The sequence below is a fragment of the Anas platyrhynchos genome, chromosome 7, assembly GCF_047663525.1.
Source record: "Anas platyrhynchos isolate ZD024472 breed Pekin duck chromosome 7, IASCAAS_PekinDuck_T2T, whole genome shotgun sequence".
Lineage (NCBI taxonomy): Eukaryota > Metazoa > Chordata > Aves > Anseriformes > Anatidae > Anas > Anas platyrhynchos.
This window is the reverse complement of record NC_092593.1, coordinates 13974526-13999911: the sequence shown is the minus strand read 5'-3', so window position 1 is coordinate 13999911 and position 25386 is coordinate 13974526. Positions and strand designations below refer to the sequence as shown.

Below are 25386 nucleotides of genomic sequence, written 5' to 3'. Positions count from 1 at the left end.
TCATCTGCTCACGAGTGCCACTTCGCTAGTCACATTTATCTGACAAATCTTACAGATGGCTTGGCATGAGCTTGCGACAAGCACTCCATCTTTGGAGCTGGGATTGGCTGCCCGAGCCACACGACGCTTCCTGTGGCAAATTGGACAAGCCCACGGGAGAGCCTCACGCTGCTGGAGAAACACCCCGGCAACCCCAAAGCTTCATCGGGCACAAGACACTGATGAAGGTGATGGCATTCCCAGCGCAGCAGCCACCACGAGAGGAATGGGGTCTCTCAGCACAGGAGAAATTGTGCTCCAACCCAGGCAGAAAGACATCCTAGTAAATGACTTCCCTTGAGTCATTTTCCTGCTGTTACTGTGCTGAATGCCTTTCTGTTAAAGATGAATTTTCCCCGTTAAAATAATGGGGGAAGAGAATATAAAGACCCATCTGCAGGCCACATTTTTAGAGGGGTTTTTGTTTGTTTTCCAACATTGTCTGTGAAACGTTGGTTGAGTCTTCTGAGCTCTTTCCAGATGTGTACTTTCCTCATCCTATGTACCCAACTCTAATTCTATTTTGAAAGCTGTTTGACTCAGGCAAATGAATAGCAGGATTTTAAAACAGATACAAATAGTAAAACTAGGTTTTTGCACAGTCCCATAGGTACTATAGATGGGACCGTCCAAACACAGACCCTTCTAATCCACCAAGAAAATGCCCTTAAGACCTGTTCAGAGTCAGACTTAAACCCCATAAAATCCAGGAAATTCAGGGATAAGCCTGGCTATCTGGACTGATATTCTGTCCTCAGTTCACCTTACTGGGTAAATGTTAATGAATGCATTTGTTTATTCCCTACAGTTCTATGCGGGGAATATCAACAATCTGATATTATGGGAGGAGGTGAAATTTTTTCTCCTGTATGTGTGTGTGTAGGAGTTGCTCAATATAATTTATTCTCTTTCACAATAAGACTTTACAGCTCCTCGATCCTTTCAGAGCTCTGAAGCTATGCAGGGTCTGTCTTGTAAAGCTTCAGGGAAGAGGCCTCGAAGGAAAATCAGTTATTACAGGAAACAGGGCCGATTTTCCATATCACACAGCCTCTTCCCTCTATTCATATTAAGCTGTATTCCAGTGCAAAAAGCCCATCCAGATGCTTTTCACAGAGGATCCAAACCTAGACCTCCACAGGCAACAGGAGACCAAGTGCTCCAGTCAAGAGCAGAGGGGAACTGGAGTGCACAACTCTTCTGGAGCAACATCTCATGTCCACCTGCTGCAGCACCCTGCATAGCAGCAGTGCCACATCAAGTATGAGCAGAAGAACAGCCACACTGGTCCACCTAGCCCAGCACCAGGTCTCCTGTAATGGTCAGATGTCCAGAAAACAGCAGAAGCAAGGCAGCCACTTACGCTATTTCCCTCCCATTTCTGCTAGCCATCAGCTGTTTTCAGATGAAGGAATTTCCGAAGCCAAATGTGGTTTCTAGCTACTTAGTAATCTTCCATACATTTCTTTACACAAACTTGTCCAGCCATCTTTTGAACCCTAACAAGCTTTTAGCCTCCACAGCAACCCTTGGCAGCAAATTCCTCACCCCCACTACCAGTTGCGCAGAAAACATCTTTTTCTGTTCTAAACCTGGCTTTTCCTAGTGTGTTGGTTTTTTTTTTTATATGACCTTAAATCACATATTGCCACAGAAAAGAAAAAAAAAATCCTACCCACTCTTTCCCCACTACTTTTGGTGGGGTCCTACCCCAGCAAAACCACCTCTTCTTCAGGCCAAGGAATCTCAGCCAACTTGATCTTTCCTTATGCAGAAGCCATTCAGATCACCATTTCTTATCCTTTCTCTCAGTTATTCCAAGCTCTGCTGTGTTTGGGATGGGGATTCCAGAACTGCTTGTGGTATTCATGGTAGTCATGTATTTCACGTATACTTGCCAGTACCTCTTTTTCCTCTCCTTCTGAGCTCCCAGCACGACCCTTTCACTTCACACTTAGGAAACACTATCTTTCCCCTATTATAGGCAATAAGAAAGTAGCAAAAAGGCTTGTCTTTAGTTTTATAGCAGATCTGTGAGTCAGCAGAGAAGCAGACCAAAATTTCCAGAGCCTTTCCTGATGCTGTGCAGTCCAGCGGTACTTTCTGATGATAGCCGCTGCCCTGGTGACTTGGCCAAGTTCCAGTTTGGACAAAGTTCACTTGCAATTTTTAAATGAATGAAGCTGACCCAAGTCCAGTTATAAGTTTTCATACAGCACTACTCTTTCACCCCATCAATGATAGGTACCGTAACTGAGATATAATTCAGGTGCTGCTGCATTTAGGAATGTGTGTGTGAGCTTCCAGGTGTTCTCTCAGAGTGAGGACCAATAGCCACAGACACTTCTACCCACCTATAAAGCATTCTACTCATCTATCAACTATTTTTTCCCCTCCCCATCCCCAAAATACACAGTACAAGTGAGTTTAGTTTGGGCAAAGATTTCTGCGGCCCAAGAGGGAAGATGCACAGAGACTCTCTGGTGTGTGGTCGAGGTTTTGTTATCACCAGCTAATTTGGTGTAAAAGATATGCAGCTACTACTGCAATGGGTAGCCCTACAAGCTCTTAAGATAGGCAAAACTTCCATTTGTGACAAAATTCATCCCTGATAAAAATGGCACTATTCCATCAAAATCAATAAGGTTGCACCTGTGAGTGCCAGCTGTGAATCAAGTCCATGGTTCTCAAATGATGCAAAGTGCTCCAGGAGGAAAGATGCTATATTTAGGTCCCATATTATTGCTATGTAGACATTTTCATAACCCCTAATTATGGGGCTTTTTTTTGCAAGCTCTGTAGTATTAACTGGATTGGATAAATATATAATTAGAGAGTGTTTCAACATGCACACTCTTGATGCTGGAAGCTTTATCAGCTCTTTCTTCCCTTCATGATCTGTTTTGCTTTTCTTTTAAAGCTGTTTCTATCAATTATAGCAAGATTTACTCAGAGCCCCAATACAGGGTCATTGCAGACACCCTGGTAGGATAGAACAGAGCTACGTTTGTTCCCAAACCCTTCTGATTTCCAGAAAGACACCTCCAGTTTGTCACTATATCACAACATTGCCCAAAGCCAAGCGGATCAGACAGGAAAAACTAACAACAACAAAACAGCAACAAAAAAAACTTTTCAGATGTTCCCTGACCCCAAATTGTTTGTAGGCCAAGGGTTCATACTCCAACAGCTTTAATAGAAAATCTAGTGCTGGATCCTAGCAGTGGACAGAAAGTAAGACCAAGGAAATTCTTCATTTTCTGAACAGTGACAGAGACACACAAGTAATTTCAAAGATTTCTAGACTGGAAGTAGATACACCCCTGCCTAGAAGAACAACCACCCTAACAAATTACTAAATTGGTTGACAGGAAAAAGCCAAGTTACTTTTTTCCAGCATCCTGCTTTGTCACGGTGAAAGATATTACCGATGTTTAAATCTAACTAATCCTACAGGAATGGGGGTGAGAAAAGTAGCATCAGCATTTTCATTTTGTTTCCAGCTGCTGAAAAAGCCGGTATCACTGTTTATTGCTAACCAAAAATAAATAAATAAACCTTACACAAATACACTTCTGCGCAGGCATGACCAGTAAGTGATTTATCAGAGTCTTTCAGATGTGCTTACAAACCTTTTCCTCTTACACCAGCTTATGCCCAGTGAGAATCTGAAGAGCTAAATTACAAGTATAAACACTTCCAAACAGAACTTAATAATAGAAAGAATTAAGAACACCGCTCGAATGACATGATACGGATGCCATATTATTAAACAAACGGCTCACAATGGTATTATGACATGAGTCATAATGCCCGATGCCGTGAACATATTGCAAAAAAGAACAATAGCTGTTATCACCAGCTACAGAGATACACAGAGCACAATACCAGGAGCCCAACTGCTGACTGATGTAAAGCAACACTTTTGTCCACAAGCCAACGGGATAAATTCACACCTGGTGCAAAAGGGTGCAACTGAACTGAAGCTAGGAGAGTTGCAGCATCTTCAGCTAGTCTCTGATATTGTACCAAAAGTACTATGAGCCTTGCTCTGCACAGTCTTGCAGCCTGTTTATGACTGCAATTGACAGGGGAATTCCAATTTGGTAGGATTTTGAATCCACTTTCTGCAGGTGTGAATAGCTGAATCTGGCCCTACATTAGCACTAACATATTTTAAGCCTAGCAAATCACAGTACATCTGAATTGTTGTAGTGTTCAATACTGTCACCAAAAAAAGTTTGCAGAGACAGAAAACAGGCAGCCATAAGCACATGGACTGGTTTACCATTCCTTTTGTTGTTGTGTCTGGTAATTGTGGACTGCAGCTGGTGATGCTGAAGAAAAACTACTGTAAGAGCTGGCACATTCACAAGCCCAACAGACAGAGCATGGAATAAAATCCCGGGGTGCACTTACAGCATGTGCTTCCCATAATTAAAAGTCTATTTGTGGCACATGTAGTAGGAAAAGCTTTCATTTAGGGTAAAACTTAAACATAACTCTGCTTCCAGACCATATCTCCTTGAACTGGGTTACTGCATCAAGCAGAATTAACATCCTCCAAGCTCCACATCTGTAATTATCAGAGGGGGATGAAGACAACGTGAGGAGAACCCACCCATAATATGAAACGCAGGGCTTGGTTCACTGTCACACACTGTTCCCTTAGTGATTCCACCACTGTGGTGCGCTGCTAATATAAACAGTCAGCTTGATTTCTGTGTGCCTATCTCATGGCAAATATGAGACACCTGGCACAGAGGCTTAGCGGGATCTACAAGGCCCAGGGGCCACCCAGCAGCTCCTGGTGTAGGCAGCACAGCCCATACAGGACACATGAACAGGGTGCTGTGATATTCTGTCCGTTTCTCAGTTTTGACAGCAGCACTGGGGACCCCTGGCAGCTGCCCTAAAGGCAGCCTCAAGGTTGCTGTGAACTGTGCTAAAGACCAAGCCAGCTTCTGAACAATTTCAAAACACGGGTTGAGCAAAAGTGTTTTGCTGCGCTCTCTTGGATGTGGAGCTGGCTGGAGCACAGCCACATCTGAGCACAGGCTGCCTTCTCTTCTGCTATCACAAGGGCACCTACCCACCCTGTACATAATGCAAGAAGGGTGCAGTACTCAAGAAAAAACTAATCAAGAAATCTGCTTAAAGTAACAATTAGTTACATTACCTTTGATCCATTAGCAGGATCCCCAAAATTTTAATAGAGATATTAACCTGGTAGAAGGTGATTCACTTGGAGAAAGCCTTACATTTTGTGTGTGTTTACACATAAAATGCGTACTCACCCGTGCAAACATGCCACCCAGATCAAGCCAAGCATACACAATACATAAGACATAAATAAATACTTATGAATCACCAATAACCACCTCATAAATTACACGGCCTTACAAAGTATCACTGCTAGAGATAATTCACACAATTGGATACAAAACACACATATACGACTCTCATTAAGACAGATAAGGACTGTTTGTTTCCTTTCATAAGAGCCTGAGGCCTTAATTTACTAAGGTGCCAAACTATTATTATTTTTTTTAAAGCTTGTAGCCTCACAGCTGTGGGTCAGTTCCAAAATCAGACCTAGCAATGAGCCATAAGAGACCAAACAACTGCAAACGCAGTGAGCAGAAGACAGGACAAAAGGGTCCAGAAGTCCAGGAGCCCCCAGTCTGCTCCAGCTTCCAGAAGCAGCAGCCAGCAGTTTCCAGGCAGCATTTACATCCCTTTATCCTTAACAGATGGCACTTCAGCATCTACCTCTCCTACCTGTTCCCACTGCAACACCCAGGACCAGCTCCCACTTCGCACAAACCAGGACCAAAGCTCCAGCTGCAGGAGAGCGCAGCGACAGAAGCGCTCCATAGCCCACAGCAAACTCTTCTGCAGGACAAACACGAGCTGCTCTCCATCTGACACAGCACAGAGGGACAAGAACAACCCTGCAGCCTCAGCCTGGGCAAAACCTAAATGCCACTTTGGTACCACTTGACTGATACAGCCCAAACACTGCATGTTTGTTTTGCTGACACAAAGGTTTAAGTTTGCTCCCCAGCCACATCTTCTTTCCTCTTGGATACAATAGTCATCTTCATAGCACTTATTATAACATATTGCAGCAATAATGTGCAATTATCCTCAAAAACAAAGCAAAAGCTCAAGATAAAAATAACAGGCACTGAACACACTTACCAGCTGGGAGAAGGCAGCACGACTGCAGTCTACCACAGCGCAGCCATTTTAGGGACGCAGCTGCATCTTCCAGTCTGATTTCAAAGGCTGGTCTGCAGGAGGACAAGCTGGGAGGTGGGCTCTCTCCAAGAGAAGGCAGTGGCCAGGCTCAGCTGTGACTGCCCTAGCTCTGTAGAGATCTCGTGAGGTAGAGACAAGCCTCAGGTGTGGGTCTAGGTGCTTTGCAGCTAGGTTCAGTGATTGCATTTGGGCTAGGCAAGAGCTTGAAATGCTTGGCACCTGTGAGAGGTCATCCCTTCATTAGGACTATTAGGTGCCCAGCAACCACAGCTCTCATTCTGGGTCCTCCTTTCTAGCAGTGTGTGACCTAGGGAAATCAATACACCTCTTGGGTTTTCTTCTTGATCTCTTTTTTTGTTTTGTTGGATATCTCTACTTTGACACTGCCCACAGCAGACTCCTTCAGTGTCAAGTTTATTACTAGGCTCTAACTCTTCCTTTCCCATGCTTTTACAACAATGTATCATAAAAACAAATGATAGTAGAGAAAAAAAAAAATATCCAGCACCAAAAAGAGGGAGTCTGTGAACTGAAGTAGGGACTTCAAATTCTCAGCAGCAGATCATCAACATGGTAAAACTAAGTGTAAGGAAGCTGTACGTACATCTGATGTCTCTGACGGTTTCACAGATCTCTCAGGTTATACAGCATCTGTGTACAAACTTAGCACCTCTGCTTTGTACCAGGAAGACTGGTTAGAGCTGCACACATTGAAGGAGGGCCTCTGTTGAATAGTATTGGCCAAATCAGATTAAAAACCCAATATCTATGATGAAGGCTGCAAGCTGCCTGCTCAGAGAGGTTCCACTGATGTGAACCAGAAGTTCCTTGCATGTGGTCAGGCCCTAAATTTGATACTGGAATTTAAAAACAAATTAAGATTCCCATGTAATATTGACTTTTTTTTTTTTTTTTTTAAGTATAAGATTTTACAGCATGGAATGCTATATGCAGTGGTTACATGAGTCCAAGTAATTGTACCAATTATATAATTTGATATAATTGCACTAATTACATAAACACATAATAATGAAATATAAGTTATTCCAAGAGCTAAACTGGAAGAACATTAAAGAACCTAAATCTGCTCCCACTTATTCTAGTACAAATCAGAAACAATTCCCCTGAAATCAATGAAGTTACCAAAATAAAATTGGTCCCTAACATTACAAGAAGCCAGGTAAATGCAACTTTTGGTTCAAGGGCAGTGACTGTGCAAGCAAATGAAAGCTACTGTGTTATTCTGTGCTGAAGGAGTTTGCTAATTCCTGGCCAAATTCCAGTGTATGCAGGGAGAGTCTCCCTGTGTTTATGAGCAGGTGAGTTGTCTTTACCTCATATTCTGTGTCTGTCATGCAGTATCAGTGGCCTTTGCTAAGTCTTTTAGCTGCTGATTCTAAAGTTAAAAGTGGATTTTTTTTAGAAATACTGAGAATGAGTTAGGCCTGATCAGGATTTCAGGAAAACCAGGTTCATGTGTGTCCTTACCTGTGTTGTTGCCTGAATTAAATCTGCAGACCTTAGGGGAGTTTGTGCAGACTGACACTAGTATTAACAGAAAGAGACTTTCCTCTTAGACAAATATTTATATTCCTGATCCATTTCACAAAATGCTTTTCAATGCTTTTCACACTAGAAACCAATCCAAACATAAAAATATTATTAAGAAGGATTCATTCAGTGAAGGGTTTCCCTCTTCTCCCATGGCAGGGGGAATGCTGTAATTAATTTCAGTTGTTGACTTCATCTCTCACAAGTAGCAAAGCAAAGGACATGAGACCTGGCAGTTTTGGAGCAGGTGTCTGTTATGTGTAGAAATACATGATGTATGCAGAGTTAATCCACCAAGTGCTCTGCTGCACCACATCGTGACAGTCACCCCGTTCTCACAGCCCTCATTAACACCAGTGGGAGTTCCAGGCACCAGCACAGGGGTTTTGCCTGTGCTAGAGTATTTTAGAGGACAGAAATTCTCCAGCTCCAGAGATTGATTCCACTCCACAAAACAGTACAATGACTTAGCATTTACAGGACCAAACTCAAAGTCTATAAGACACAAGAGAGAGACAGCGATTCACCTCAGAAAGGGGGGTATGGACCTCACCCAGATGGTTTTTTAGATACAGTGCCTAACACAGCACAAGGTAAAGAAACTGGATGCTCAATTTTATAAGGCTAGGAATTGGAGACAGGAAAATAAAACCCCAAAATTTCAAAAAGCAATCATCAAGTTTGGGCATCTAATTTTTCAGCTTGCCTAATTTCAGAAATGCAGGAGGTGGCAGCTGCAAAAAGTGGGGTCCCTGCAGCCCCCTGCAAAAAGCTAGCAAGAGCAGCAGCCTTGCCACATCCCTGAAAAATCAAGCCCAAACTGTCTCAGACTGGCTGCCCCAAATTAAGACCTTTTTAATTTTATTTCATTTCAGCCTTAGAAACCTGTGTGTCGGGTTGCTGTCAGCAGTAGGAGTCAGGAACACGTCGCTCGTACACTGTGCTCAGAGCAGCAGGTGATTCCACACCTCAGAAAACCCAGAGAGTGTTGCACCCAGGTCAGTTTCCAGAGACTGCTTCACATAAAATAAAAGGACCTAGGAACCTGGACTATGATCCAGCCCCCTGAGGTGTTGCCCCCACAACATACAGATTTATGCTCTCCTTTGCATTTCTACATCTGCCCCATGAACCGTAGCTTCACACAGAGGGGCAGGGACAGCAGGAGAAGAAAGCCGTGAAACTTTTTGCCAAGAAAAGGGGGTTTTTATGCTGTCCTCTGTGAAATTGTTCAGGATCCCAGGCTTGCCTGAGGGTTAGCAGTGGGATGCAGGATGCAGACTGCTCCCTGCTCCTGGCCAGCCCCAGCTCGCAGCCATTTGGGCTGCTGGCAGCTCCCCAGGCCAGGGGGTCCCCATCCCACCCCCAGACACCCTGTTCTCCTCATGGTGGAGCACATACATCCCTATGTCTGACACAGGGCCTGTATTCAACCCCAGAAACCAACCACCTTGCAGTGGGAACAAAGCCTAAACAGGCTCAGCCTGTGGGGCCCTGCGCTGAAGAGATTTCTCCAGTACATCCCGCTTCTAGAAGTGCGTCCCACTCTTATTGACAAAGGCTGGCTATGGCAGGGGGCGGGCAGAGCTGTGCTTGAATTTGAACTGTAACCAGAACCCGTCATTAGCTGCACGAACCTGCTTCTTCAACACTTTCCAGGTCTCGGGGTCAGAGCTAACGTTTGCTAAGTCAACAGCAGTCCTTCTGTCAGCATCAGCTGGCACTGGGTCGGGCCTGCGGGAGGAAGGATCCATCTGCGGAGGTCAACGAAATCGATACCTGGATACACGCGCAGCTGACAAGGATTTCTGCGAGTGCTTGTCAACATTTTTTTGGTTCTGTTAGCAAAGAGGACATGTTTTACTCAAAAAAACATCTCCCGGGTGGCAGTGAATTGGAAAAATAAAAAGTCCATCGGTGTTAGCGCTGACCTGTTTTTCCTGGAAGTGCTTTCCACCTTACTTCTCACTTCTGGTGAGCGTGCAGGGAGTGACCCCGGCGAGAAGCCGCATTCCTACACAGCGGGTGAACCAGGAACTCGCTCCCAGCCAGCGGCAGGTATGCGGAACGCTGCCCTGCCCGCACGGCGGCTCCGCTGAGCCCCACGGACCCTCACCGGGGCAGGCAGCAAGAAGCAGATGCTTGCTTACAAGTGCAGGCAGCAATAAAGCGAGAGCACAGCGCTTCAGGACGGCAGCTGAGCTCTCAGGCACAGCTTTCTGCAGTGACTAATACGACTACGGTCTAACGCGACAGTTCGCTGCCTGCACCTGCATTCAGTCCCGAAAGTAACTGAGCGTCTCCAGATGTTACACACTGCACTAAATAATAATAATAATAATAAAAAAGCACATTCATTTTTCAATCTTTTTTTATTATTATTTATTTAAACTGTACACAAATGTAAAATACTTCAACAGCAAATCTAAGTGAAATTTGTTTGGTTTAAATTATTATGGAACAGAACCTAAAAGGAACTTTATTAAATAAACATAAAAATTGGATTTAAAGGATGCACATATTGTAATGTATTCTACAATAGTCATTTTTTTCACTCTACTTTCCATGTGCGTATGGTATAGAAAAGACACTGAATAGAACAAACAGAATCCATTTTGTACCCTGAAACAATTGGTAGGCCTCGTGAGGGATTGCTCAGTATGACTACATGATATATGATGGCTTTGCCATCTCATAAAAATTATAACTAATATGTTGGCCTCTTTGGTTCCAAAATTTATGTATAATACATTTAACTGTATTCATTTTTTGCTGCTATAAAAATAACATTTTTTTCAAATGGCAGTTTTTTGACTAATCATGCAACTAAATCAGTGCAAACATTAAAAGCAATCATTCGCTTTAAAAAAGAAGCAAAAGATTTAATTTCAAGTATAAAAAAATATAAAAAAGTCATATCATAAGTCCAGTTTTGTCTAGTATGGGTCAACACTTTAAATTGCATAGCTCATGCGGCACCTGTTTACCTAGATAGTGAGCAAAGATAAGTGCACTATCAAGTACCACTTTTCAAGGCATTGAAATTTGCAAGTGCTATTATACGTGCATTCAAGCAGTTTGCAAGTGCTATGCTGTATCATTATTTTCTGATCTTTATGGCCATCCTTGACACCTCCTGGTAAGGAAATTGAAAGCACTCTCCTCTCTTCTCCTTTCCAAGACTTGTTAAAATGTTCCTCGCCCATTATTAAATGCACTGCATTTTTTCAGAATGTCTCCACTGCATGACTGTCACTCCTCTTTAGGGTTCATTGGTTTAGCCGTGGTAGCGGTCGCTTGCTTGCTTGCTCCCCACGTGGCGGGCCCTTGCTGAGTCCCCCATTGAAGAACGCAGATTGCAACTTTGACTCTTTGCTCTCGGATCGCTGAGGGATGCTCACGGTCAACGCAGGCCAGATACGGTGTCAAATCCCCTCCTCCGAGACACCACAGGTACAGCCATCCGCGGGATGCTAGTGGTCAGTTAAAGCATCGGACAATGCCAGCCCAGCTTGTGACTTCGCAACAGCCTGACATCAGAAATATAGCCGTTGCCTACGCGTCTGTCTCCTCTCTCTCAGATGTCACCACACGATTCTTTACTGGAAGTGCTGTAGGGAGATACAGGTTTCTGTGATGCTTTTATTTAGATAAATTTAAATTAAGAGGAAGTGATCACCTACAAAGGCAGGTGTCCTGCAGCTTCCCACTAGACCTAAGAGGTGACAGTCGACTTCTTTTTTTTTTTCTCTTTTTTCTAAGTTTGGTCATTTTGACACCTGCGTGCAAGAATACGTCGTGCTCTCGCAGTCTGTGCTTTTGCCTGAGCAAAGGGAGCTCGTTTCGGTCTGACTTCGCCGGCAGGCGGGGAAACAGCTGCGCAGCCGTTCACTCGTACTGGCAGGCATTTAGGTACGTTGTCACTGGTCACTGACTTCCTGTGCTCATGTCCCTTTTCCAAGCTGCCTTGTGTCTGTGTCTGTGTGTGTGGGTGTCTGTGTGTGTACGAGCGCGTGTTTGTGTGCGTGCGCACGGTGTGTGTGTGTGTGTGTGTCTTTAAGATATCTCATAGCATTAACTTATAAGTGGTAGGATATATAAGTGTCCAAGATCCACAAACTGCCACTGTCCTGACACCAAAGTGAAATGATTTTTTTTTTTTCGTCAAACTTTTCCACAGTGACTTTTCAACACTGATGCCTGGATACACAGTGAAACTTCCTCCAACACCATCTCGTATGGGAATGTTCTCTCTCTCTCTCCCCCCCAAAAACACACACCTCAAATCAAGCACAACCACATTCTTCCACAATCATATTGGGAACGTCCCTTTTCACAATGTTGTATTCATCATCAAAGTACAGCATTGACATTGTGCTAAGTTTGGTTGGAATGCAACAGGAGTTCACGGTGCCCGGGTTCAGCCCCCGCATTCGGTACTGATTCACGACAGCGGTGTGAAAGGAGGAAGCCGACCCCGGGACGCCGGCCAAGTAGGCCGGGCAGCTCCCTTCACAGTAATTCCCATAGTAACCTGATGGTGCTATGATCCAGTCATTCCACCCAATGAGTCTAAAGTCAATGTAAAACTGTTGCCTGCAACATAGATTGGTCCTGCCATCGCACTCCAGGCCTCTTTTCCGGATCCTGTGTTTGTTATCGGCGAGGCGGGCTTGCACCACTAAAAAAGGCCGGTGGGATTCCTCCCCGGGGTCCACATAAATTGGCAGCACTGAATACTCTTCACAGCCCTCACATTGAACATCCAAGTTCAGTCTCCTTTCTCCTCTCTCAAACAGAGCCTGGATCGCCTCTGTCATGGGAAAAGTGTGCCAACCACTTCTTTTGAGATCGACTTTCTTTTCAACCACATTCCACTTGTTGCTAGTGTCCGGGTCTTGGAAATAGACTTTGACTCTTACTTTTCGCCTGCTGCCTTTCTCTAAGACATATGGAAGCAGCTTCAAGTAAAGCCACAGGCTGGCTTGAACGACAAACAAGTTCTGGTTCCCTTCATTCGAGATGAAGAAATAGAGGCGGACTCTAGATGAGGCCAGATCGTCTGCAAGATAAGGAGAGATCAGCAAGATTAAGTCAAAAAGAAAATGTATCTTTTGTGCGATTCTGGATTCAGCGGCAACGCCAGAAGACAGCTGATCGAAAGAGCGATGAGGCTGCATCAGCCAGAAGGCATGCACTGAATCAGATATCCCAAATTCGTAATGGAAATTAATTGCAAAGGGACTTCCCGCAGCGACGTTCGTACCCAGGCTATAGCCGAACGCGTCAGATCCGCAGACACCGGTCAGGGCTCTCCAGAATACTGGATTTTTCCAGCCGGATAGCTGCAAGGACGCCGCAACAGTACCTTGAAAAGACCGGCGCTTGCGCTGCCCTATCTCGCCCGTTTAAGAATAGTTTTAACTTTCAGCCGCCGGCCGATTCTCACAGGGAGAGTCTTTTCAGTAACCATTGAAACATCAGTGCCAAACCGGGGATTTTGTTTCAATTTTCACGTATTCTTGTCACAGTTTAGCAGGGCGGATTCTCGAGATAGGGGGGAAAATATTTCAGCTGTGTGCCTACTTGTCCAGCAGCTTAAACTAACCCCCCTCTTAGTCGGGTACAATATCTGCCATTAATCATTCCCATCTCTGCTTTTCCCCCGTAACGATAAACTCACACCGAGGCGATCAAACGAAGCAGTTGCTCTCACTGCAACGCCATTACTGACTGCTCTCAATACACTTCTCAATAACACCAGAATTAAAGGAGCGAAATTATCGCAGAAAACCAAATGTCACCAAATGTCTGACATAACCCATTATTTGTAAACACGAGAGCCTACTGCATAAATTGTTTCAGAAATACCAGCGTCCCTGCTGCAAGCCCGTACTGTAAGTCCTACCCCAATTTGGCGTAGGTGATAAATGTGCAAGCTGGCCTTTACAGCGGGGACTGTAATTCTGGTCCTTGAATCGGAGCCTCCCCATCGCTATCTAAAATTATTGCTGGAAAGGCATTTTCTCATCCATCCTTATCTGTTTGACATCTTTCTGTACAGAGCCAAATGTAAATTTCTCTTCCTTTTCTTTCCTAAGAATCTTTATTATTTTTGTCAGTCTCTGAATGGGATTTTTTGCGTAGTCGGTGTCTTCATTTGTTACCCCGGGCGCCTTCCTAATGTGCCTGCAGGGCCCATTCGGCACCTTGTAAGATTTCAGGGACAAAAAAATTGCACCGTGCTTGTCTATGTTTTACACCGACTCAATTTCGGAAGTGTTACAAAAGCCAGTGGTTAATTGAAAACCAAATGGAAGCACAAGCCCACCCCAGATCTCCCATCAACAGCCTGACAGAAAATAATAACACCGCAAATGTACGCTGCGAAAACCTTCCGTACACTAGCAAATACACAACTTCTTCATAAACTGTGGTGACAGTGACAGAAAAAGAACAGTACGGTGTTGCTGCACCGATCCACATCACTTGTGTTGTACGAAATTGTGTGTGCCCATAAATTTTGTATGTGAATATAACAAGCAGATGTATAATGCAACAGATCCCATAGATACTGTAAATGTATATGCCTTTGGTAAGTGGGAGGGTAGATAAAGAAGATGAGTAGGCAGCATACAGGCTAGAAAGAGATTTATTTTGTGGACAAATGATATATAGATGCCACGGGAAGATAGAGAGGGAGAAAAATGAAGTGAGTGAAAGAGCGATGAGGGAAAGGAGAGATGGGCAGATAGGCAGGAGACAGCTAATTTGCAGAGCGCTGCTGTTAGGGCCAGATGCGCAAAGTTCGCAGGCACAGCAGCTGCCTGGATAAACCGCTGGAAAGCTACGCCAGAGGGATTCGGGGACGTGTAAGCGCGATGGCTGCGCAGGACCGAGATGGCTGGTACCGAGGGGATGGATGGCACAGCGAGCGCGCGGACCGACGGACAGGGAGCGGACAGACACCGCCGGCAGCAGGCTGCGCGCAGCGGACAGACAAGGCCAACACCATGAATGAACGCTAAATAAATGGGAAAGGAACGGAAAAGGGCGGACAGGCAGATGCAAGTCTCAACAGACGGATGCACGCAGCGAAGCAGCTGAATGTGCAGGGCAGGCAGAGGAGGCGAGGGATGCAAGAGACGGAGCGGGACAGGCGGAGGAGGGAGGGACGGGGACAGCGGCAAGCAGCTGGAAGGACACCGGAGGGGGACACGGGGACACGGAGGGCGCAACCCGGAGGGGAGCCGGGGCATGGGGCACACACGGGAAGGACGGGACGGAGCGGAAGGCAGGGGTGAGGTGTGCGGGGAGGGAGGATGCGAAGGGGGACAGGAGGATGAGGCGGGTGGGCAGGTGCCTGTGGCAGGCAGGGGGACAAGCAGGCAGGGGGACAAGCGGAGGGACAGGCAGGGGGACGGGAAGGGGCTCAGGCATGGGGACAAGCAGTCAGGGGGCCAGGCAGGGGCTCGGGCAGGGGGACATGCAGGGGGGCCAGGCGGGCAGGGGGACATGCGGGGGGTCACGCAGGGGGACGGCCGGGCAGGGGCCAGGCGGGAGCGGCAGGGCCGAGGGCCGGGCGGCGCCCACCTGTCTCGGCGAAGCTGATGATCTCGGAGACGGGGTCGTGGGCCGGGGGCCCGGCGCTCGCCTGCCCGTCCAGGCTGGGGATCTCCACGCGGCCGTCCTCCCGCACCTTGCCGGCGTGCAGCTTGCGCAGCGCCGTGACCATGGCCGCCTTGGGCACGGCGTGCGTGATGTTGGGCCGGTCCCGCATCTGCAGCCGGCTCAGGATGTGCCTCTTGACCGCCTCCAGGAAATCCCCGTCCACCTTGCCCGGCTCCTCGGGCCGCCGGAAGCCGCAGGAGGTGCATGTGTCCTGCGGGGAGCCGCCGGCGGGGGCCGGCGGGGTCGGGGTGCCCGAGGCGCCCAGCAGGAGCAGCCCGCAGGCCAGCAGCGCGCCCAGCACCCCCCGGCGAGCCGCCCCGTCCATGGCGGAGGAGCGGGGGGCCGAGCTGGGGGCCGCCACCCGGAGCGCCGCAGGGAGCCCGTGTGCAGGCAGCGCCGCGCCGAGCTCCGAGCGCTCCGCGGCGCGGAGGGGGCGGTGGCAGCCGAGTGGGGGGCCGCAACCGCTCCGCGCAGGGGGGGGCCGGGGCCGGCGAGCGGAGGGAAGGGAAGGGAAGGAGGGAGGGAGGGAAGGAGGGAGGGAGGGAAGGAGGGAAGGAGGGGGCGCCCGGGGAACGGCGGCGTGTGCCGCCGGGGGGGAGGCTGCACACGCAGGCACCGAGGGCGAAGTTGGGGAGGGAGGGATGGAGGGAGGGGAAGGGGGGGGGGGAGAGGCTGGCGGTGCACCGAGAGCCCGGCTCTCCGACGGGGGAGGGGGGCGGCAGCAGGTGAGGGGGTGGCTGCGGAGCTCGGGGTGGGGGGGGAGAGGGGGGAGCGGGCCGGGGGTGCGAGGGGAGCCGGGGAGCTGGGGGAGGCGGCGCCGCGCTGCCCCGGGGCCCCGCGCCGCTTTCAGAGGGGCATCCCCGGGCGGCGCCGCGCCTGGTCCATCGCTCGCTTCGGCAGGTCCGGGCGGGCCGCGGAGAGGAGCTCTTTAGTCCGGCGTCATGGAGGGGGGTCAGGGAGATAAACGAAGCAGATTTATATACAATCCAATTTATAGCCTGGCAGGAGGGGGGGGTGAGAGGGGGGGGAGCAGTGGCACTTGTACCCCCCCGCCCACTCCGCCCCCGCAAGACGACGAGCCGCAGGCCGTGGGTGCGGGTCCCCGGCTCGGCTCGGCTCCGCACCGCACCGCTGCCCTCCCGAGCCGGCCCGGAGCGGAGCCGGGGGCTGCGGGGAGCGGGGTCGACGCCGGCAGCCCCCCCGGCGGCGAGGCTGGCCCCCCGAGCCCCGCTCCGGAGCGGTTTCCTTCGAGGCTCAGCGCCGAGGATGCTGCGGCGGTGCCCGGCGCGGCCCCGCAGCGGGGACTCGATCGGCTGGATCCCGGCGATCCCAGGAGCGGCTGCACGGATCCACTCGGTCAGACCGGCTCTTCTGCTCGCTCCCTCGCTCGCTCTTTTTAAACAAGATCTCCCTTGCCGGTGGTTTGGGGTTTATTATTGTTGTTATTGTTATTATGATTTTAAGTGTGATTTTTGTTGTTGTTGTTGCTGCCGCTGCCGCTCCAGTTAATCTGTCTCCCTCTCTGCCTCTTTCTCTCGCTCCGCGTCTTTTTGATCTTTCGCTCGCCTTGTGCTGGCTTGAACGCCGTGTTTGGGTTTGTTTTGGTTTTTTTAACGCGTCTGATGTTCCCTCGCGGATCCGCAGTGGAAGGTCTCGGGGAAGCGGCTCGCTCCTCGCTTATCTTCCTCTGATCTCCTCCTGCTAATTTTCCCCCCCTGCAAAATCACGACATTGTGGCACTTTCTACTGAAACTTTTATACAGGAGTTAAAACCACGTGGGAACTCCAACCTATAACAGAGACGCCATTGGGTTCCTCACTATTTAGGAGATTAAGTTAAGTCTTTTGCCCCCTGGGCTATTACAGTAACTTCCTGGTGTTGGAAATATTAACTGTGCTGCTTCTTTAACTCCCCCCGTCCCCTCCCTCCCTCCCGGTTCCCGCAAACACACCCACCCCGCACACCGGACAGACAGACAGACGGACACCGAGCAGCGGCATCCCCGGCATCCCCCCCACCCCAACCGGGCTGGGAGGTGGATGCCCCCCCCCACCTCCCCGGGGTGCTCCTTCCCTTTTAAGCACTTGAAAGAAGAAGTCATTAGAAAGTTTCCCGTCGGGTTGGCTTCGCGACGGGGCGGGTTTCTGTTTGTTTGTTTGAATGGGCCGGGTGAGAGCTGCCGGGGCTGCCGATTTTCGTGGGGCAGGGCCGGGAGGGGGGCGGCAAAGGTGGGGGGGGTCCCAGGGTGACAGCGGCAGATAACGGGAACCCGGGGCTGGCTGAGGATCCCCGGGTACCTCCCCGATATCCTCGCCCCCCGACGGGCTCAGGGGAGATGCCCAGCAGCCAAAACCCCCCCGAGGGCTGCGGGGAGCCCCCTCCGCTGCCCCCATCCCGGGGCAGGAGCGGCCCCGGGGGCGCAGCAGCTCCGCGGAACGGCCTCGGGCATCGCCCCCCCACCACCTCTCCGCGCCCCGCTGCGCGCTGCCCCGCGGCCCCTGCGCGCCCCCGCCGCGGGGAAGGCTGGGCACAGGGCGCCCCCTCCGGGCCACCACGGGAAGCGGGAGCCGGGGGGCGAGCAGCCGAGCCCCGGGCCCAGGGGTGCTGCTGCTGCTGCTGCTGCTCGGGGGCAGGGTGCAGCAGAGGGGGAGGCAGAGGGAGGTGCGCGCCGGGGGCTGGGATGCGGTCGCAGAGCTGGGTTGGGGGGCTCTGACAGCTCAAGGGGGCTGCCGGCTGTTCTAATCGCAGCTTGTTTTTGTTTTTTTTTAACCCACGAAGGAAAATGTAACTTCAGGAATGAAAGCAAAGCCCAGAACCTGCTGCCTTTTCAGCGAGCTGAATGGTGGTTTTCAAGGGGTAGGTGCGGGATGTGCACGTTTCCTGCATGACAGCAAAGAAAAAAATATATCCTTCTGTGTGTTTCAGTTTTTAAAAGGAAAATAAAACTTCTTACCTGCGCCTGGACTGTGCACACGTGTGAGTTCTGTTAGCTGTCACTAATAGCAGCAACACAAGAGCGTAAAGGGGTCAACTGGAGGATCGGATTGTTCCTGCGATTTAGGAATTAAAGGGAGAAATGCTATTCTCATGTTATCGTGAACATTTTTTCTTGTTCTGCACTGCAAAAGTGGAGACTTTTTTATAACACTTAATACTGTACTGTAAAATTGCACTGCAAACCCAGTCTCATTTTTCACTTTGGGTTTAATATAAAAGGAGGTGATCTTTAAGGTCCCCTCCAGCCCAGGCCATTCTCTGATTCTGTTCTGTGATGCCACAATAAACACTAACTGCACACACAGTACTGTGAATCAAAGCTAAACCCTCAGTATCACTGGAGCTACCCTGACGGGAGATCAGAATTAGATACTGTATTTCCTCCTTCCCATTAGCAGGTTTTGAATGGAAAGCCTGGAATGTAAAAAAAGAAATAATGCTAAAAATCCAATCACTCTGACATCCTGTAAGCTAATAAGAGCACGTGAATGCAACAAGCTTAGTACTTCACAGTAATTAATTTGACAGCAAAGAGCTAACAAGAAAACAACAGGCAGAGCAGTGATGACTGGTTCATAGAGGTCACCGTCACACAAGAAATAGGTGTAAACACAGCCCCTCTCCCTTTGAAAACAGCTGTTTCATTGCCCCAGTAAGAATGAAATGCCAAAGAGGAAGAAAATACCATGCCTTCCACGGGGGCAACAAAACTGGGAAGGTATTTCTTGTCATAACACAAGGTAGAGATTTTCTCTTTTAAACGCAGCAATTTTGACTTGTCCCTGCTCCCAGCTGCAGTGGCGTGTTTTGGCTTTTTTTCCTCCTCTTCTGTTTTGGTTAGCCAAAGACATTTTGCATATTCAAACATTGGGAAGACTTATCTTCTCCAGCAATTACTAACAAATGAACACGCTAATAAACCCCATTGTTATTTAAAGTGTGTCCACCAGAACTCTGGAGGCAGCTCCTGCAGTGGACCTGCTCTGGCTTCTTCCTAGAGACGCAATCAAACCTCAGATGCTTTCGGGCAGGAGAGCCTACAGGGAGGGCGAACAGGGTTAGCAGCAAGAAACGTGCCGTTTGATTTCTCATCATGCTCAGGGAGCACGGCTTATTGATTGAGTCATACAGCTCTGTTAATTTTAAGATCTCCTCAGCTTTCAGTTCTTTCCCCTGGGCATAAACTTGTTGCTTACCCCGAGCAGCTGAACCAGCAGGGAAATGGTAGCTTCACGCTCCCCCCGCGCCTCCCCCCGTTCTCTGTTTGTTCTGAGCTCATCTGCGCGAGGACTCGTTTTCACACACACCTTCTCAAACCGGCTGCTGTTCATCTGATTCAGGGTCATGCTTTTCCATACATTAAACGCAGGGGAGAACTGGGAAGGAAATGGCTGGGATTTGTGCTTAATGGGCAAGCGCACGTTTTGCCAGGAAGCCCTGCTGTGAGAGGTGCAGGTTTGGAGGGCATTTTCTGCAGAAACATCAAGTCTCACGGCTGGAACCTGATGCTTATTAAAGCTACTGGTATAATGAGATCACGATGAACTCGGTTCCTCAACCAGTGTAACCCAGCGTGCTTCTGAGCCATCGGACTGCTACAAGTCTCTCTCTGCAACCCAGCTATGTGCCAGGAGGCGGCCGGTGCACAAGTCACGCTGTCACAGAGGCCAGGCGGTGCAGCCCTGCACCTTCCCGAGTCTGGAGGACTCTCTAAAGCGGAGGAGACAGCGATGGCACGAGGCAGCTCCCTCCCTGGGCTGTATTTTCATAACACCCTCAGTGGGACTGTCACAGTTTACACTAGCTGAGGATCTGGCCCCACACATATTGTTCAAGCACCTTTTATGCTCTTAAACCAGTAATAATATCTGTTAGGTAACCTTACTAATCCCTTTGAGGAAGGATTTTCTTTACTGTACTGATGGCTGAACTGACTAAAGCTTTATATATAAGAGGCCTGGTTTGTGCTACAAATGCTTCTCCTTTGATACCAGCAAATACAAGTTTCACTAGCACAAGCATCTTTTTCTGCAAGCATTTCCCAAATAAAATAGGCTATACCGGCAAAAGCACTTCTTTTTTTTGCTCATATAGCTGCATCTACACAGAGGATTTTTGCACATAGTGGAAGGCAATCTGTTTTAAATGGCACTTCAGAAGAGCATTGCTATCCCACAGAAGTTTCAGGCTAGACCTGGAAGCATGCACTCCTGCCCTGTATCTGAAAGAGCTTTTTACAAGGTGGCCATTGTCATCTTGCTTTAAATACAGAGAAACGAAGAAATGTGGTTACAGGGATGGGTTGTGGGTACTGTGCTTGATCTGGGAATTTTTATTCATGCCCTTCTTTTGCTTCAGCTGAAATTACGCATCCCTAATCAGCCCAATTCCTCACTGCCCATAAATACTTTTAAAACAACTACAAAAGAAACAGTGGATGTTTCAGAAGCACCTTAGCTTTGTAAAAGGAAAAGTCCTATTGAAAATCAAGTAGGTAAATGACATTCTGAAAAAAATTGGATGTTTTCTGAACTTGCAGAGGCAAACCTAACTCATGGGAAAAAACAGCAAGAGGTTCACTTGGCTCCTTTGTTCTGCCAGTGCCTCTTTAAGAGAAAGCTGTCTGCTAACGGAGCTTTGTTCTTCCTAGGAGAGGCTCCTGTTCTGAACAGCAGCTGGAAAAGAGGGTATAGCAGGCAAAAGCAAAGGACCTGGCCATCTGGGAATCCTTTTCTAAGGCAGGTATAGTGAGAATCTGGAAGATGAGTCACAGAGAAACAGAGCCCTCAACAGGTCTGGAAGAGCACCTAATGAGTCCCAGCTACTCGCACAGGTGTCAGGCAGGAGAAGGACATGGGGGCAGGCAGAAGGACTGGATTTCAGGGGCACGCCAACAGCCACAGCCACCCATTCCCGCTGCCCCTGCTCTTGGGCAGCTGCAGTCCCGCTCTGGGCTTCATTACCTGGTGGTGCCTCACGGGCAGCATGCCAGCTGATCTGTCCTCTTCTCGGCCCCTTCGTGCTCCAGGAAGGTTTGGACCCACGCTCCCAGGCTCGCTGCGTGACACAAAGCGCGTGCAGGTGGCTTGTCCCAGACAGGTCTCCGAACAACGCAGCGCCTTTCGGCAAGTGGATGTGGTTCAGTTTCCAAAGTAAAGGAACCAAACACCATCAGGTGGATACCCCATGCGATATTCAGAGGGTGTCCACTGCTTGTGGATGGCCCAGAAGCGCTCGTTTTCCTCGCACACTTTGTCCTCTGCAGTCCAAAGCCGTAGTCTTATAATCAAGCAGTGACTTCCTCTGAAGTTGCTTGTATTGACCTAAATAGGTTGGGGCGGGTGAGGACACACAGACAACATGAAAAAGCTGTGCTGGTTGCCCAACAAAGAAGTGTCTGCTTTGTGGTGAGTACTTTTAACATATAAGCACTTTTAACATACTGTTAAAGAACATGATTTTCATGTTTGCATTAGTTCACACCAAAAGCCTTGCAAAGTAGCAGAGTGAAAATAAAATCTGCATCTAAGTGGTAAACAAAACAGTTAAAATTTGACTTCTCGTAATTTGAGTGCTACACACTAACGTAATGCATTTCAAAGTCAACTGGTGTATTTATTCTATACATCCAGCTGTGATGCATCTAACAGATCGGGAAAAGAAACACTAGGATGGAGCAACGTTAACATTAGCTGCCCTGAGAAAAAACAGTGATTATCAGGGAGTGGGGACAAGATGGAGAGGTCTCCCTCTAAATGTAAATAGATCTCAGAAGCAAAAAATGTCTGGCACCTTTGAAATGCTGGGGGGGGGGGGGGGTGTTATATGGGATACAGAAGCTTCAGCCATCTCCTGATGGACAATTGGTAGCACCTGGTGAGCACCCAAACATAAGCAACTTTCTCTTTTTCGCAAGCAAACAATACAATTTAAAGGAAGCATCTACAGGTGTAGGCCAGGCTGCAGCCAGAAGACCCGTGCTCTGTACCCCCTTTTCACCAGCTATATATTGAGTATAACAGCACTCAACCTTTCTAAATCGCTTTGAAACCAAGCGGAGAAAAGTAGCATGCAGGAATTCATCCTATTCACAGAGGCTGACATTAACAGCGTGGCCTTGGTACTGCCTGGCAAAAGTCATTTTCAGTCTATTCATACTTAAATTGCCCAAGCTTATTTTCTGTGAGTCTTTTGTTAAAGCAAACCAGAACTACTATACCATGTGTCTATTTGCACAAGAACAGTTGAAATTGGTTTTTAAAGATTACTGTGCTATGACTATGCAGTCACTGCTAGATCTGGGGGCAGAGCAGGAAGGTTTCTGTGATGGCACGGCTTACCCCAACTACATCCTCGTCCACCAGTTTGAGGAAGGAGCATCTTCCCCTGGGGCTGAGCAGGAGGACCTTGCCACATTGAGGATCTCTATCGATTCAACACAGCTGAAGAGGGGTCCCATGCAACTTGCTTGGTGCGTTTGGCCATTGCAGGCCTCTAGCATGCTTAGGCCATCTTGCCCAGTATGTGAGCCATGCTCACACGAGCCACACGCAAGCTCCTCTGCTCCCACCGATGTTTCAGTGCTATCAAATCATGAGGGGGCTTATTAACAGAAAGCTCCCAACTGCCTTCTGTCCTGCCCACACAGTATTTATGATTTTTCAGTCAGCACTGCCTGCCCCCTCATGAGGGAATAGCTTGAGTCTGCCATGTGACTAAAACAAAATGGATGGTATGCTCTACAACCTAGGTGCTAAAATCTGCCATTCTGTGGTGCTAAGGGGCATAGTTTGGGAATGGGACTCAGGAGGTTGGGTTGATGGTTAGATTTGGTGACCTTGAAGGTCTTTTCTAACTTGGATAATTCTATGATTCTTCCAGAATGCCTGAAAAGCACACACATGGTGACTTTCACACACATGGTGACACACAAGGCTATCCTTTCTGCTGAGACCACCACGATGTCCCCTCAAAGATGTTTTAAGAACGAGGGAACATTTCAGTCCCCACTCACAGGCAGGTCCCATACTGCTGTCTCACCCACCACTGCCTCCTTAGCCGTGGGGCAGCTTATTAGTAAAGAAAAACCCTTACACTTCTGCATAGCCCTTTGCCATTTCTGAGCAAGTCTCACCCCCTAACATTTACTGTTGTGGTTTAGGTCCTTACAGCAACATTATTGAAAATAAATCATAGTATGTTGAAATATTACTGTGAAATATGCTATTATACAAGGGTGAGAACAAACCACTGCTCTGGAGACAGCAAGAAGAGGAGCACATGGACCACATTAAGCAAACGTTGGGCCCACCAGAATTACGCAGGTACTGAAACTTTAGGAGGATGCAGAGAAACAACAGGAAAGTGTATTGTTTTAGGGGTTTTTTGCTTAAAAGATGAGAGAGAGAGCCTAGGGGAGAGGAACGCATGAAAAAGAGGAGGATGAGCCCTTTTTTTTTTTTTTTTTGGCTACTCCAGATGGGGTTTTCCTCTGTTTAAATGCTGAAGGACAGAAAGATTTTAAATTAAAATCTTAATAAATATAGCCCTGAGGCTAGTAACATTATTACATCCAAGATGATTACAGCAACCAAGCCACAAAAGAAATATATATATATATATTTATTTGAAGCATAATAAGCCTCAATATTTAGTCAGGAGAAGGCTAGGCAGCTAACTGACTTCCAAAGTAGTGAATTTTGCATTCCGCTGTGCTGAAAGGATAAACCAACACTGTACTTATTTTGCAGGGCTTGGTTTCATTTCTGCACAAGATTGCATTATTACTGTTTCTACTTATATATAAATTACAATTGCTCAGATCACATGCATAAGGGTTGGCAGGAGAGAAGCCCGAGTCTGCAATAAGTGATAGGAGATATGGAGATAATTAGTTAGCTTCCTTGTGAAAGAACAACTTGGTTCCTCCAGCTTGCTTGAGTGAACAAGGTTTGCTCTCCTTGAGATATCTGCCTTTTTTCAATTGATTCTAATTTGAAGACAAGGTACCACAATTTATTTATTTTACTGTTTGTTTTAATTATGGGAATATTTTAATAAAGGATACAGGGAAAATACAGGGATACAAAGAAGAGGATACAAGCTGATAAAGATGATTAAATCATAGAACGACTGCAGAGTGGGTCATGAAGTGTTATAATCCCCAACTCCCCTCTGCTTTCTGCCTCAATGTGTTAATGCATCACACTTTAGTACAGTGACACTTTCAGCCCTAGGTGGAAATTCACACATGATGAAGAGGTGGAGGAGGATTTCCAGATGGTCAGACCTCAGGGAGTGCGAAAAGGTGGGGGGAGGAAGGGAGAAACTGCTGAAGGAAATCGGACTTTGGTCACATCAGTAATTTCCAGCTGAAAAAGGAATATTAAAAAAAAATCCCATACCAAAGCCAGGTGCATTCAGGTTTGGGTGTTGTGAATGGTAATTCCTCCCCACTGCTGGTCATGAAAGATGCCTTGGAACTATTGGCTTATCTGTGTGTAACAGTAGAAGGGGCGAGCTTCGTTTCCTTGGCCAAATTTCAACATGGGTACTAAAGCATCCCAACGTAGATCCGATTAGTTGCTCTATTCTCCACAGCTCCTCTTTACTAGAGGCTATTACAGAGTAGTACTTGCTCCGAACTACGCACAAACTTTCCCTGCAGCAGAGATTGCATTTGACTGCTGCGTGTCCTCTGGGGCCCTCTTCTGCAGGGCCACCTCCAAGTGCAGTGAAGGGCACTGAGAGAGAAAAAATGCAAGGCCTGCAGCTAGTGGGTCCCCATCACACCCCAAAATAGGCCCCGCTTCCCCTTTGGGAGAGTACAAGGCAGCAGCTGCTATCACACAGCTGGACTTCTC

The 25386-nt window shown here is 48.0% G+C and overlaps 1 protein-coding gene, 1 long non-coding RNA gene and 1 other non-coding gene across 5 annotated transcripts in view; all 3 read right to left on the bottom strand.

The window, feature by feature from the left end:
- The window catches only part of LOC106016412 (uncharacterized), a 29362-nt gene extending 22788 nt beyond the window's left edge, over positions 1-6574 (bottom strand). The window contains exon 1 of one of the 2 annotated variants that reach the window (XR_011810598.1): positions 6244-6574. This is a non-coding gene — a long non-coding RNA (uncharacterized lncRNA). The remainder of the gene's footprint in view (positions 1-6243) is intronic. The other variant, XR_001189129.5, reaches the window with a different exon arrangement.
- A 3633-nt stretch (positions 6575-10207) lies between these two features.
- INHBB (inhibin subunit beta B) lies at positions 10208-16717 on the bottom strand. The gene is made up of 2 exons (XM_027461734.3): positions 15448-16717; positions 10208-12916 (listed from the first exon to the last, which is right to left on the bottom strand). Exons 1-2 carry the CDS (start codon positions 15848-15850, stop codon positions 12141-12143), a joined length of 1179 nt encoding a protein of 392 aa, XP_027317535.1. The 5' UTR covers positions 15851-16717; the 3' UTR covers positions 10208-12140.
- A 16-nt stretch (positions 16718-16733) lies between these two features.
- LOC101800492 (inhibin subunit beta B) lies at positions 16734-23969 on the bottom strand. Of its 2 annotated transcripts, XR_011810572.1 has the most exons (4): positions 22864-23969; positions 21487-21846; positions 18480-18576; positions 16734-17240 (listed from the first exon to the last, which is right to left on the bottom strand). It is a non-coding gene; the product is annotated as an inhibin subunit beta B (transcript). The 2 variants fall into 2 exon arrangements; XR_011810571.1 differs by lacking the exon at positions 22864-23969 and having other exon boundaries at positions 21487-22325.
- Between the last annotated feature and the right edge of the window lie 1417 nt (positions 23970-25386).

Coding starts and splice junctions, on each gene's coding strand:
- INHBB (XM_027461734.3), bottom strand. CDS start 15,850: ATGGACGGGGCGGCTCGCCGGGGGGTGCTGGGCGCGCTGCTGGCCTGC. Junction 12,917..15,447: donor CATCAGCTTCGCCGAGACAG/GTGGGCGCCGCC, acceptor CTTATCTTGCAG/ACGATCTGGCCTCATCTAGA.